This window comes from Symsagittifera roscoffensis, chromosome 3 (genome assembly GCF_963678635.1).
Source record: "Symsagittifera roscoffensis chromosome 3, txSymRosc1.1, whole genome shotgun sequence".
NCBI lineage: Eukaryota > Metazoa > Xenacoelomorpha > Acoela > Convolutidae > Symsagittifera > Symsagittifera roscoffensis.
Window position 1 is genome coordinate 7,841,783 of NC_087064.1, and position 15,220 is coordinate 7,857,002.

The 15,220-nt window shown below is 36.8% G+C and overlaps 2 protein-coding genes and 1 long non-coding RNA gene across 3 annotated transcripts in view; all 3 read left to right on the forward strand.

Annotated features, from left to right (window-relative positions):
* The window catches only part of LOC134842522 (SRSF protein kinase 3-like), a 261,300-nt gene that overhangs the window by 180,969 nt on the left and 65,111 nt on the right, over positions 1–15,220 (forward strand). The window lies entirely within an intron of this gene.
* LOC134842717 (uncharacterized) lies at positions 8,616–12,573 on the forward strand. The gene is made up of 4 exons (XR_010162537.1): positions 8,616–9,171; positions 10,974–11,155; positions 11,710–11,802; positions 12,403–12,573. It is a non-coding gene; the product is annotated as an uncharacterized LOC134842717 (long non-coding RNA).
* Positions 12,762–14,271, forward strand: LOC134842752 (uncharacterized). Its single transcript, XM_063859230.1, has 2 exons — positions 12,762–13,273; positions 13,685–14,271. The coding sequence occupies exons 1-2, from the start codon at positions 13,015–13,017 to the stop codon at positions 14,212–14,214; spliced, it is 789 nt and encodes a 262-aa protein (XP_063715300.1). The 5' UTR covers positions 12,762–13,014; the 3' UTR covers positions 14,215–14,271.

Below are 15,220 nucleotides of genomic sequence, written 5' to 3' on the forward strand. Positions count from 1 at the left end.
TCTCTGTCTTCTAGATTCTTGATTAGACGATTGTGCTAGCGGAAAAATTGTTTGTTCTGTAATTAGTCAAGAAAAATTGTTAATAACCTCGGGCCACAATACCGAATTATCTTCTCCCCTCAGTGGGCTTCTATCAAGCAAGTTTAACAGATTTTTGTCGCCGTTTACTTGGTTAAGATTCAATGCTAGGCCCAGAACGGCTGTGATGCGCCCGAATACCTTCTTTTTTCCTCTGCCGCGAGGTCTTCCAAGCTGTAAGAACTTCCTGCAACGATATATAACGTTTTCCAAATGAAACAATCAGAATTGTAAGAAAAACATTTTTTCACTTCATTTTCTCAAAAATTTGAGGAATTAAAAATTTTCTTTTTTTTAAGGCAAAATAAGTCTCCTTACGGGTAAAACAGGTCAAACTTCAAGCTTTTGTTTTTTCTGGGGTCTAAAATCGCGAAAGTTGTTGCGGAGAAAACTTTTAAACTGTGAACTCAAACATTTTCGGAACTGTACTCATCGTCAGGTTGAAAAAAATGATATGAACTGATTCACAGACGTTGAAACACCAAAAAGACAACAAATTTTTCTAAGCAAAAAAATAAAATTTTAACCTCAACCAAATTAAAAATTTAATAGTTTAAAATTTTGTAATATTTACTTTTCATTGAATTTTTTGAAATGTTTTTTTTTTTACTTAGCATTTTCTTTAAATTAATTTTTCATTTTTACAAATTTTTTTTATCTCAGTTTTCCGTTTTGGTGCAGAAGTTTCTACGAGTTTTCTCCTTCAATTAATTTACTTAAAGGTCGTAAAACCTAACTGTTTTCTGAGTAAAAATTATTCAATCATTGTTTTGTCCATGGGTTTTGTCCATGGGTCTCATTGGGTTTTTCCCATATTGAGGTACTCCTAAACAGTCGAAGAACCGTTCCCTCAATAACTTTTTTTTGTATTGTAAAGGAGCACAACTTCTGAAATTCAGTATTGTGTCAGTGTCAGAGGGTTTCTGATACCAATCACATGTGACTTTTTTCCTTGAGTCCGCTTACTTTTTGAATCCAAGAAGATAAAATTTCCCTGGATAGCTGGTTTCTTAAGAGCAATCTTGTGTGTAAATTTGGGTGCAATTGATACCCTTTCTGCAAAACAATTAATGGGTCATCACTCACAGATGGTCCTTTCACGTTGTTCTATGCATGCCTACACGGACAGAATGTGTCAGAAAAGTTTGCATAATCGGATTTTGATAAATTTCCACAGTTTACCTGATACCAATTCAAGCAAGTGCATTCAAAGTCGAGATTACTTACTGCCACTTTTAACAGCTTTTCATTGTCTTGCGTGATAATTCTGGTGGCGTAGCTTATTTGTACACTGTTTTATTGCTATTGTAATTGCTTTTTAAGCAAGACATTTTTGTCAATTTAATCCCTTCAAGAGAAGTACTCTTATTGGATTCCAATGCAGTTGTTTCCAGGACTTCCCTAGCCATTTGCGTTTCGTTTCAGTGTTTTCCCCCTTATTTTTTTTCAAATTACTGTGCCAACACTGTATTGAGATAATCATATGAGCTGCCAGACAGAGAAAGAATCGGTCGAAGATGCTTCCCCTCTTTGTGGACGTTCGCCAAAACAAACAATCTGGTAGACTGCACCCCAGTTAAGCGCAATCTAGTGTAGAGTGCAGCACTGGTCTAATTTTTTTCATTACAAGCATTTCTTTTTTGTGGTCTTTTTCAATTTTTATGCCAACACTATCTGTGAAATGTTTTGCTGACTAACTTGCTGTGACTGCAATAGCTCGTGTAAGTTTGCCTTGTAAGTGATCCTCTTCACTACACAAAAAACTCCACCGAGGACCATTGTCATTTAAAAACTTTCAGGCTTTTCAATTCCTTTAACCGAAAGAGTCTGTTTCACTTTTTATAAAAATGATTTTAATTGCCACTCCCATCTCACATTAATTATCACCTGGTACTATGAACTATCAAAAACTAGAAATCAGGTTCTTTAAAAAAATCTGAAAAAAATTATCAAAATTAGCAGAGAAAAAATTATTAAATTTATCACAAACTGGACGTTTGGGTCCAAAACTAAGACTTCCTGAACCATTGTGACAAAATGTTGACATCCAAATGCTTACCGACCTATCAATCTGGTTCCGCAGTGGTATTTTTTGTCTCTCTGACAGCTTCTCAAGCTTATTTGAGTGCTTTGTCTTCAGCTTCGAAGCCTTGCACCTCTCTTCCTGGTTTAAATAGTATACGATTGAGGAACACCATTCTCATGAATATCTCTTCTCACTGCCTACTTTGCCATTGCTAGCTTCTCTGAAGCCTTCTTATCCTCTTTTTTTTTGCTTGGCTCAAACCATATCTCAAGAGCTTAAGTTGAAACGCATGCACATTTGATCCGAAAACACGCCATTCTCCGGCACGCCAAACCTTCACCCTTAGGGCATTTTGTCAAAATTTAGTTCAATGGAAAATTGTATGTACTTTATTTAGGTGTTTTAAACAGTCTATCATGGCAGTTTTTGTTTTAGAATCCAGTTTAGAAATCGGGGTGGCAACACTATTGCTGTCATTTTACCTCCACTGCAGGCCATTAGCACTTAAGCCCACGCGACACTCACCAAGGAAAAAGACTATAACCACTGCTTGTCACGATTTATCCGGATCTTCCCTTCCCATTCTCCCCACTCCTCGGGCCTTTGCTCAGCGGCGATCCTGCGATATTTGTTTAATCTTGATCGTATTTTCGAAAAAAAACACCGTGCAATGGTTCCCTTATGGAAACTAAAAACCAATAAAGACCCATTTATTAAAAATTTGAACAAAACTACCGAATCGAGATAAAAACAATAAAACAAAAAAAAACTTTACTTGGTCGAAAAATACAATGAAAAATACGCGAAGAACTCTTTTTCGAAAAAAAATCAGTAATTTTTTAAAAGATGATAAAAGGTTTAAAAAATTAACTCGGGTGATATTTATACTTACAATTGAACGCTGATCAAAATTTAGAATAAGTTTCTATGATTAATTTAAAAAAAGCAACGTATGGTAAATTATAATGGAAGAAATTAGAGTTTAGTTATGATAAGACTGCACCTCCATATTTCATTTAGTTTACAAAGACAATTTTTGCTTTGATTATGCTTCGTTTTAAATTTAACTAGCGGCTCTTTGCAGCTGACGCTACTCCTGAAAATTGATGTCGGCGTTGACTCGATGGATACCTGAATGATGGATAGATGGCTGAAAGGATGGCCGGTTGAATGGATAGCATAGCAAAAGGGTGCTTGGAAAGACGGCTCAATGGATGAAAGGCTTGAAAAATATGGCTGGATGTATGAATGTTTGGATACTTGAATAGATGGATAGCTTGATAGATTGTCGGAAGGAGGGATACTTGAAGGGTTAGAAGTCGGCATTGATTGATGGACGACGGATGGCTAGATGAATATAGGGCGTGATGGTTGGCTTATTGGATGGGATGGATAAATGATAGATGGCTTGAATGATAAATAGTTGAATAGAAATTTGGCTAAAGAAAAAGGTGATTTAAGGTATGGTAAGTTGGATAGATTGCTTGTTTTTTTTTGTATGCTGGATCAATGAACGAATGATTTATTGCTAGGTTGTTGGATCGCTGGAAGGATGATTAAGGCTGGAAGAATGGATGAAAGGTTATTTTACAGATAGAAAATTGGGTGGTTGGCTGCGGATTGATAGCTAGATAGATTTATGGATAATTGAATGGAGAAATGGCAGGACGGACAGCTGGAACAACAAATAAATAGATGGTTTGATGGTTGGTTTTAAATCTTGCTGGCTAGGTGATTGAATGATTAAGGGAAGGCCAGACAAACAGAAGGCTTGACGGATGGACGGGCAAACTAGTGAATGGTAGCTTCTACAGCCGGCTGGCTGAATGAATGCTTAGATAGATGAATGACTGGTTTGATGGATAGCTGGTTTCATGGAATGTTGGGAAGATTATTGGAGGAATGAATGATTGATTGGACGGTTAGCCGGCAGTAAGATTGAATGGCTGGATAGAACACAACTTTGCACTGTGCTGCGTTACCGTTCTCCTTGCTGTCTTGCCTTGCGTTCTCCTGTTTTGCACTGCTCTACTGTGCCTTACGGCTCCTCGCAGTGTCCTTCAATCCGCTGCCTTTTTTGGCCTGGCCCTTTTACGCCCTAACTGGTCTGGCTTTGCGCTGCACGACCTTGTGTTGAGCTGATGTACCCTGCCTTGCCCCTTCCCGTAGTGACCTGCTTTCTCCTGCCCTATTTTGGTTTTCACCTCATCGCCTTGTCCTGCCTTGCTGTCTTCCTCGTTGCCCAACCTTGATTAACTATACTTTGCCTGGCCATCCGCTAATCCGACCCTCTTTGTGCTGTCTTGCTTTCAGCTGTCTTGCCTTGCGCTGCCCTACCATGCCTTGTCCCTATTCGCGATGACCTGCATTGCGCTGCCCTATCTTGGCTTTGCCCCCTTTTCACCCTACCTTGTCTGGCTTTGCCCTGGACCTTGTCCTTATTGGCGCTGTCGTGCGCTGCCCTGCATTGCTCTCTTCGCCCAACCTATGCCTTCCACCTTCTCGCCCTGTCTTGCCATGTAACTTCTCGCCTTGCCCTGCCTGGCTTTACGTTGCCCTGCCCGGACTTGCTCTGCCCTATCCTGCATTGCCGCTCGTCGACCTGCCCGCGCTGCCCCACCTTGCCTTTTGCTCTCCTGTTTAGCCTTGCGCTGCCTTGCCCTTCGCGTCGTACCATGCCTGGCACTCCCTACCTTGCGTTGCCCTTTCTCACTCATCTTCGCCCTGCCTTGCACTCAAGTAACGAGGCCCTAACCTTGCACTCACCTATATTCGCCCTAACTTGCTCTGCGCTGCCTGGGCCTTTCTTATTCTCGCCCTTCCTTGCGCTGCCTCATTCTGCCGCTTCTATGCCTACCTGCCTTGCGCTGCGCTATCCAGCCGTTTCGCGCCCTGCCCCACCTTGCCGCTTCTCGATTTGCTTTCGACTGCCCTGTCATGCGCTGCCGTGATTTGCGCTCAAATCTTATTAGGAAGAGCAAAAAGCAACACTGCTTTAATCTGCTAAGCTTCGTAATTTTTGAAAGCTTAAACATGAAACATATTGTATAACCTGAATATATGGAGAAAGGTAGACGCATCTGAATAAATCAGATTTCATTAATTTCAAACATACACTTGCATGTTTCGAAAAAATTGCCTTTAGCAACTGAAGCGTATGTATTTTTTAATCTTCGCCCGTAGTTTATTCTTCTCCATAGCTTAAGCCAAAAAATTGTATGGGCAGCTATTTTTGTGACAGTATATCAAAATAAACAAGAATTTTCAATTTCATTTTATTATATTTGGCCGATATGCTCAGTTTTGCCGCAACAATGACTGAAATTAGAGGAGTAAAAATTAAAATAGCAGTCCACAGAACTGGAGCTTACCAACAAAAAACTAAAATGCATAAACAGTAAAAAAAAATTAGAAAAACCAATTAGTTTGACAGTTTTGTCAACAATAGTTTATTTGAAGCAAAAAAAAATAAATTAGAGAACAAACTGAAAGAATGACCAAAGACATAAGAAATAATTTTGCGAAAAAGTTGGGTTAAAAAATACAACGGTATCAATAACGGCGCGGTTGTGGTTTTCGGAAGGCGGTACGGCAGCCTCAGCATTGCTATTAAAATCGCAAATCCATCTATTCAGTTGAAATAGGTTATATTCAGAGTGATGGTAGACCAGCAAATTACAGACAAAATGGAACAGTGTTAGCCTGTTGCTGTGCAAGTTACAATTTTTTTGTTAATTTTGAAATTTGCTTTCATACTAAATACTTTGGATAAATTAGTTTGGAAATTGTTTTTCTAGTAATACCTTCTCAGCAGAGAAAAATAAAATTACAAGAAACCATCCAGAGTGAAAAAATTATCATGGAAAACTTTTGAGATTAAAAAAGCAGAGTATTATTATCGGGGCGCAAATGAGTTTTCCCGATAACGGTACAACAACCTAAGCTTTCCCCTAAAAATCTTAACTCAAGTCTGATCAGTTGAAATAAGTTAAATTTATTGTGATGGAAGATAAGCGAGCATAAAACAAAAAGCAATACTGATAACAAGTTGAAGTGCAAGTAGCACGGAATGTCCCGATCATTGTAAGAAAATCATGTTTAAATTGCGTCATTGGTAGATTGCGTCTTTTTTTGTTGGTGGTGTGATGATGGAATCTAAACGAAGGTCTAGAATTTTGCTGTAATAATATTTTAGGTAAGTTTGACAGCATATTTATTCAAAGAACAAATAAGATAGGCCCATTTTTGTCAACTTTGTTTTGATTTCTTCAATTTTGTTCCCAAAACAGCGCTTAATATTAGAAAACTTCTTTTTTTTTAAATTATAACCAAATTTCTCGGCTAAACTAGATTTTAAGACTCGTATTATGGGCTTATGATGATTCTAATATAAGTATTGCAACCTTTTTTTTAAAACTCTTATACTAAATACTATAAGCTGAAATTATACTAAATACTATAAGCTGCAAACAATTTTTTTTTCTCGACACTGAGAAAGTATTTTACCAATCACGACTAAAAAGGTTTTAATATGAAAAATCACTAGAGCAAATCCGATGATAGGTTGCTGTAACCGATTCTGCGGAATGAAAAAAAAACACATGGTTTCAAAATTCTGGAAAATTAAATCCTGATGATGCATAAAATGTGCAAAACATCTGAAAAGGAAAAATTTTAAAAAACATTGATGGTTTATAGCGGTCAGAAAAAACTAGTGAGCAAAAAGTGTGACAGACTGCGATGTCATCAAAGGTTGAACAAAAAACAAAAGTAAGAAAATTTTAGCCTTGAAAAAAAAATAATCCTTTTTTAGGAAAAAGTAGCTATATCCTACATATTATGAGCGAAACATAAACTAAAACCAAAACATCACTCGAATTGTTGAGAAAAAAAGGTTATTTATTATTCAGATACATAATTAATCAATTCTCAGTTATTTGGTTTAATAAATCTGGTATTAGATAGTTCAACTTCATGAAATTCTAGATTTCTTTGGAACCATTTTGCCGCAACGGCAGCAAGACTTGCGGTATTGTTTTCCTGTAAGGCACAAATTTGCCTGCAGATTCTTATCGAAGCCGGCTTTCAAATATTCAATTTTTATATTTCAAAGAGAGTCTATCCGCGAAGTTGCTTTAATACTTTGGATAAATTTTTCTAATGAGTACCTCAAAAAAAATTCCATTTCCAATGCATGCATGATGTTAGAATTGTGATTAAATTCGTAAGTTTAGAAACAAGTTTTTCAAATACCTGTATGCAGGGGCGGATTTAGGGGGGGGGGGGCGGTGGTGGGGCGGACGCCTTTTCTCAGGGATTCGACCCCCTGCCGACCCTTTGGTACTTTTTAGGAAATCCATTTTTGCCGACCGACCCTAAAATTTTTCTAAAGGCGCCTTTGGCGCCAATATATACTAACTTTGTCAAAATTTTTCAAAAAGTGCCAAAAAACGGCTTTTTTGACCTATTTTTTCTTTCAAAAATTGCATCCGCCCCTGCCTGAATGCATCACAATTTTTTTTCAAATAGCATTTTGAGTTCGAGCGCCGAGCAAATAGTCAAACCGAAGCTTTTGGTTTTGCGCATCAATTAAAATTTTTGACGAATACAGCCTTTAAGACACAGAGTCTTTTGTTAAACAGCAAAACACTGCATTTAATTATTATAAAGCAAACATAATCCAAAAGCCTTTCAAAATTGACCCGATTTTCGACCTGTTTTCCAAGGTATTTGATATTAGAAGTCTCGGACAGCACACTGTTCTCAAGCTGCTGGCTGCTGGCAAATATTCTCCGGATCTAAAAACTTATCCCCTACAATCCGTGACAAAAATCGATCTTTAAATAAGGTTTATTCAACGGCTTAGCATTATCGTAATAATGTACCAGGCAACAAATACCTCCCTTTTACAATTGGTATTTAAAAAAATCGAAATCAAACCTAACTTATCATTTTAGAGCGGGTCCGATTTTTAACCATCTTCAAAGAACATTTTCTGTTCAAATCCCAGCTCATTTTAGAGTGGGTACGGCTATCGACAGAAACGAACTCATCTTTAGCGGAGCGACTGATTATTCTTACGACAAAACTGGTTTTTAATTAAACTCAAACACCTTTGAATTCAAGAAATTGGTGTCGAAATAACATATGTGATGATGATGATGATGATAACTGTAATTTTTTCCTTCGAACTTGTCTTTTAACTTTGATAATTTTAAATGCTATAATTTAATTTCCTTCGAGGTCAAAATTTTCCCTCTAATTTTTTCTCCGAGCATCAATTTGTTTTATTCAGATTAGAAACGACACTCTTGGGAGTTTACACATGAAAAAAAATTTTAGAAGAAAAACTGATTTACTTAACGTTTCTACTCAATTGTTTTCTCGTCGCGCACGAAGACATTAATAAAAAAGAGAAATTTCTCTAATGATTGATGACAGCATTGGGGAGTAAAATGAAGTGCATAAATAATGCATAAGGTATTCTTGAAGAAAGAAAACAGTTTTATGTAGCCTTAATAGATGCAATGTCACCAACATACCATGCACACAAACACATCGGACTAATGTCACATGGTTGAACAAATGTCAGGGGTGCAGTACTATTCTATACAGGCTGCTGGGAGAAATAAGCCAGATTGAGAACCAAAAATGAAAGATAAATCGACACAACTACAGTCATACTGCAAGTATTATTGATTTATCCCGCCACAGACACTATAGAGGAAAGTACACAAAAAAAATAAACAAAAAGCGATTAGATTATTTTCCAAATATTCCCAAAATTTGTTTTCATACATCGCTATCTTTCATCATCATCAGCTCCCTTGATAGTAACATCAGACTGTGTCACCCCTGTTTGTTTATTTGTTTCTGGCTGGTCTACCCCGATTCCTAATTTTTAATATCCCTTTTATGTCTCTTATACGGATAGAATTTTCTCAACTCCCATAATTCGAATAAGTCAAAACGAGTTTACGCGCTTAACCAACGGTAAACGAGCTCTGTAAATAACGAGGTTGGCTGATATAAAAAGAAAACCCTCCATTGAACAAATTCATTTAAAGGTGAGAATTTTTCTAGTTTTTTGTTAAAATGCTTCCAAATTTTTATACTTTTTGTTCCGAAAAAAAGACAGAATAATTGTGTTCGATGTGCTCTTTCAAAAAGTTTTCGAATTTTGCATTAACTAAGATAATGATAGCCTGAGCTAAAAAAAATTTAACTTGATGCTTCATTTGTGATATGGCTTGTCACTAAAAAAAAAATTTTCCTTAAAATTGTAAATTTACCCAATGAAGGGTAATTCAAGCGCGCAAGTTTTTCAATTTTCTTTTAACGCGTAACGCAAGAGGCGAGTTAATCCGTCAATCAAAATATTGCGTAGTTTTTTATTCAATTTTCGACGCAAAAGGCGACGATAACTTTTTAGATAATATTTTTTTTTGCTAGTGGCAATTGAAATCCCCACACACATTTCGCCCTTCTTAAATCTAGTGGCACATTTCGCCCCTCACACATTTCCCCTTTGATTGTTTCACACATTTCTTTCTCGCACGTTTCGCCCTTACTTATTACACAGTTAATTAACGCCGCTTTCTTAATGTACATTTTAGGGGCGAAATGTGCCAATAATTTATGAGGGGCGAAACGTGTGAGGGGCGAAATGGTTCTAGGACGACAAGCCGACGGGACTTCAAGCCGAAGGGACTTCAGGCCAAAATTTAAACTTTTAAGCACCTCAAATCACTATTTTTTTATCTGTAAAACGTTGCTTCTCAAAAATTTAGGCATGTTTAGTCCATAATAAGCGTTATTCATGACAATGCGCCACTTCTGATTGGTATCCGTTAATAGCATCAGCCGGTTTTTGAAATGCAAAAATTATCAACATGAAAAATGCATTCAACCATATTTTACTTTTCAACTTTCCGAAACATCATTTGGAGGCTTAAATTTTTTGAAACTGCCAATAACTAGTAAAGAAAGATCATGAAATTCAGAAATTCTTCAAAAAAGTTTTCAAATTAATCATATTTCACGACTTTATAAGCAACTATTCGGCTTGAAGTCCCTAATTTTACGATTCGGCTTGAAGTCCCGTCAGCTTGATGTCCAGCACCTTGGCGAAATGTGTGAACACTAATTGAAATTGTATCATCTTATAATTTTTGCTTCAATTTTCAACACTTATTGCGCACGAAGACCTTGCAAAATACCCAAAAAATGACATTTCAAAAAAATCCTGCAGGCTCAAAAACCAAATCTTCCGGAATTCCACCTTGACCAATCAGCGGGCCCCTATTTAGAGCTAATCTATGACCTAAAATGGTCATAAAGATTGACGAAGTTTCCGATTTTCTCTTGAAACTCAAAGCTCTTCACCTGGTTAAAAATATAGATCCACCCAGGGGCGGATTTAGGGGGGTGGGCGTTGGTATTATATACTAATTTTGAGGGGGGAGCTCGCGCCAAAAAAAACCGCGATTTTTTGGTCAACATTTTCCAAAAAGTGCCTAAAAACGCCTTTTTGGGCCTGTTTTTCAAAATGTTGCCTGCGGCCCTGAAAATTTGACCAAAACAGGGAGGTCTTTTTAATGCTTTGGGAGAGCTCGGAATTTCACTTTGGTCGACCTAAAAAAAAGGTCGACAAAATTTTCGATAACTTTTTGAAAATCCGCCCCCTTGAGAAAATCGTAGATCCGCCCCTGGATCTGCCCTTGTGCGATCTGACACCCAGAAAAGCGCACACTTTACACTTTTTGGTAAAACATGATTAGCCGTTAAAGGTACTAAGTAATGTATGCTAATTTAATTCATTAATTCATCTTGCCTTCGGTTACCCAGTTTTTCAAACCTTTTATTTTAGCGTTTGTGAACTTTTACTACAATTCAATTATTACACGAGCAGACGAGGGAAGATCGCATTGACCAATTAAAAGCTGCAGCTCGGACATGATGAAATGAAAGTGGACAAAAAACTTAATTTGTTGCTTTTAATTGCAATGATTACTTCTTGCTCGCAGCAGGACCCTCGAACTAACGACAGAGGTAACAGATCAATTTTTTTGAGCGGATTCTTTTTTTCGGAAGCGTTTGAAGAGCCCACTTTCTTGCTTTAGAAATAAAAATGAAAGTAGTTTAGTTTCACTTTAATGCAAAATTAAATCAACCAAAACTTTAGATGAGCTCAACTCATGAACTTGCAGGGGCGGATCTAGGATTTTCACTAGGGGTGGGAGCGGTTTTTCAAACATTTTTTGAAAACTTTGTCGACTTGTTTTAGTCAACCAAATCTTAGGTCGACAAATTTTTTTGAAAAAACAGGTCAAGCAACGTTTTTTTGGTGCTCTGCTCTCCCCATCAAAATTAGTAATTATTGGCGCTTTTTTGAAAATTTTAAGAATTGGTTGGCCTAAAATGCATTTCATAAACTAATACCAAAGGGGCACCCTTTGGTTAGTTAGAAGGTCGAATCCCTAGGGGGGAGGGGCATCCGAATCCCCCTAAATCCGCCCCTGATTATAATCGAGACCATGTCCCATATTACAAAAAAAATGATCGTGGTTATCGTCGTTGTTATCTGATAAAAAATTGTCGCTTAGATTTGGCTGATTCTGAAATCCAGCGCAGATTTGATCAGATGCCCTTCTCATACCAGCAGTTTGAAGAGTGCTTGAATGGCAATAACAACCAAAGTGAGTTTTCTGCTTTTTTGCACGTTGCACGTTTTGTTTGAGGATTAATAAATTTCAACGCCAATCAGAGGTAAAGTTTGTCACAAATTGATACAAACTTTACAAACTTTGGGTCATTTTGGTTATGCCCCCCCTTAAATGATGAAAAATGTAAATGAAAACTTTTATTACAAAATTGGGCTGATTTTACTCAGAAAAGCAGGAACTTATATCCCGAGCTCCAAATCACGCTGAAAAAATGCAAAATAAATAATAAAAAACTGCATTTTGGCATCCTTTTTAAGAAATTTAAATAGCTTCTATTGGCAGAAAAAATTGGGAAGAAAGCTAGTTAGAGGCTGCATCAAATAGAAATGCTTCGTTTTGGCCAGTCTTATTTTAATATCTTGCATTTCCTAGTGATATCGATCCAATTTTGTTACAAGATTTTTCATTTTTCATCATTTAGGGGTTGGTATAACCAAAAATACCCCAAACTTTTTGACTTGCATCGATTTGTGGAACCAATAAGTCTTCTTCTTCATTAACCATTAGCTTCTATAATAGGCAAATAAGATTTTATGCGAAGCTGGATTCAACCAAGTCTCATTTCTATTTCAGTTTCTGATATCTGCAGTCAAAGCAGAAAGCTACAGAAGCAGCTGATGTTCGAAGTGTACTCCCAAAATATGATGCTGGAAAATCAAAAAACTGACAATAGTTTATAAAAACTATGAACCAACCATTTAAAATACTTTTGCTTTGGGTTAAGAATGTATTTTGAAAATGTTTTGAAAATTTTGAACATATTTTGAAAGTAATGTAAAAAATTTGCATCCCTTTCTTATAAAAAAAAATCTTCATTAGTGAATTGGTAATCGAGATTTATTTGTATCAACATTATACTTTATGACACGCGTTATAACATAACCACCTGCTAAATCCAAACCAGAACAAAAGAGTTTTCCGTAATACAAAAATAATCAATCCAGCACATTCAAAACGCTAAACTGCATTTCAAGCATTCCTTTTATTTAAATAATTTGCCTGTGACATCTTATGTACCCAATTTTTCAACTTAATCCCTTAAAATTTTCCCATAAAACGCAAGATAATAACGCAACAATTCTTTTTGACTGGGGAATAGTGTTACCGAAATCAATATTATAGTTCGATAACATAATTACGTTAACATAATTACGATAACATAATTAAGTTTTGGATTGAGGGGAAATGCCACGAACTGCTGATTGTGAAAAACGAGTAGCCGTCGTATGTTCCGAGCTCAATTCTAGTTCGGATGAGGCGGACGAACTGCAGCTGATGCAGAGTCTCAAGTTCGAGGAGGGATTCTGCCAGTGGCTCCCACCCGCCGCCTTCTTTCTGAGAAAACAGCAGCTGCTCAACCAGCACGTGAGCGAAAGTGCCGCCAGTCACGTGCAGTTTGGTCACGCACAACCCATGTCAGCGACAAACTCGGGAGAAAGTCACGGTTATTAAACATTATAGAGTATTTATTTAAAAAAATTTATGACGAAATTCGTTTTTGGACTTTTGTTTGGGCTTTTGTGCAAATAGAGGGAAAATACATTTTGAAAGTATGAATGTGGCGAGGCTATAATGGGTTACTACCTGAGCCCTTAGGATGATTATGTGAGATCTTCTCTTTGAACAAATCCGTGGGGTGGGGGGGGGGGGCTCTTTGAAAGTGAATAAGCGACGATCCCCGGAGCCTAGAAAAAATAAGCGAAAGAAATTGCATAGATCTCAAAGGAGTTTATAGCATATACTTTGGTGAAAATTGAATAACTCAGACGTTGGTTCTATTTTTTTTCCGAGCAGAATGATGGCTGCGGTAATAAATTAGAGATGAAAAATAAATTTGTCTTTTTCTTTTTGACAGGCACTGCTTTTCTGATGAAAAACAGACGCGAAACTCCCAAGCCTTACAAGTTTGCACACTTGCGAGACAACTCAAACTATATCAAACACTACAGAGAAGAGCACAACTGCAGAACAGTCAAGTTGCACCGGAAAGACATCGAAATGTATAATCTACTGGCCAATGACATGAGTGCATTCTACGACCGACTGAGACGAAACAAAAACGGAGGCGCCACAATCATAAACGGACAAATATACTTCCGACAAGACGAAATAGCAGCTGTGAGTAACATCAACAACAGCCAATCAGACGCGAACAAGAACAGCGGGGGGTTGGAGGAGGCTGAGAATCGAACCGCTGCTGGTGGCGTGGCAGCATCGGTATCGCATTCGATTCACAAACCGTCTAGTTCGATTCCACTGCAGAGAACTCGTTCTATTCCGCATTATAAACCGAGAGGCTATTATCAGATGCCGTTTTTTAATATAACGGGAAAAGTGCTGAAAATGATGCCACGTGAGTTTGAAGACGAGCGATATGAAGACTAGATTGGTCTCACCAACGGAGGACAGCAATTATTCGCATTTGCCACGTCTCAGAAGAATATGTATTGGAAATAGTACAATAGTTCAGTTTTTCTTTGAAAAGTTTTATTTTGGAGTCAAAAAGATCAGTTGAAGAAAATTATTACAGTGCTGATTTAAATTAACCGGACAAAACGAACATCATTTGAACCTTCAAACCCGTTTTTGCTAAATTTGGTTAAGATTAAACAAAAAGTGAAGAGAACAAAAGTTGCTTACAATTTCACCAGAATTAATATGGAGCAATTTTTTCACCAAATTCTCAACCAAAATTTTACCCCAAAAATGGGTCTTTTCGGCTTTTTTATAATCAAGAATTACGCAGAAACTACCTAGTTAATAGATGAAACAATTATATCACAAGGAGCCTCTTACACATCCCAACAAAGTTCTAGACGGGTTGTATCTCTAAAAGTTTGCGCAAGTTAATTAAAATTTGTTTTTAAGCTAAGGTTATGGGTTTATATAGTAAAAATCTCATTTCATGACACAAGCAAAAATATTTTCTCTTTTACAGAACCTTAGCTTAAAAACAATTTTTAAACAGTTTGAGCAAGCTTTTGGAGATTCAATCCGTCTAGAATTTTGTTGGGATGTGTTAGAGGCTTCTGGTGATATAATTTTCATCTATTAACAAAGTAGTTTTAGCGTAATTCTTGATTATTTAAAAAAAGCCAAAATGACCCATTTTGGGATAAAATCTTGATTGAAAATTTTGGTGAAAAAATTGCACCATATTAATTCTGGTGAAAATCTATGCAATTTTTGTTCTTCTCACTTTTTGTCTTATTTTAACCAACTTTGGGAAAAAAGTGTTTGAAATTTCAAATTTTGTTTGTTTTGTCCGGATAATTTAAATCAGCACTAAGTTAACTTTCATAATTATTTCCATATCAGAGTATTCAACAGATAGTTGCCAATTATCAAACAGACAGTTGTCAAAAGTGAAACAAAAAATCAAAACTCAAGT

Excerpts from the sequence above, each read along its gene's own strand:
- LOC134842752 (XM_063859230.1), top strand. The coding sequence starts at position 13,015 with ATGCCACGAACTGCTGATTGTGAAAAACGAGTAGCCGTCGTATGTTCC. Across the intron at positions 13,274-13,684 it reads AAACTCGGGAGAAAGTCACG|GCACTGCTTTTCTGATGAAA; the intron begins GTTATTAAACAT and ends TCTTTTTGACAG.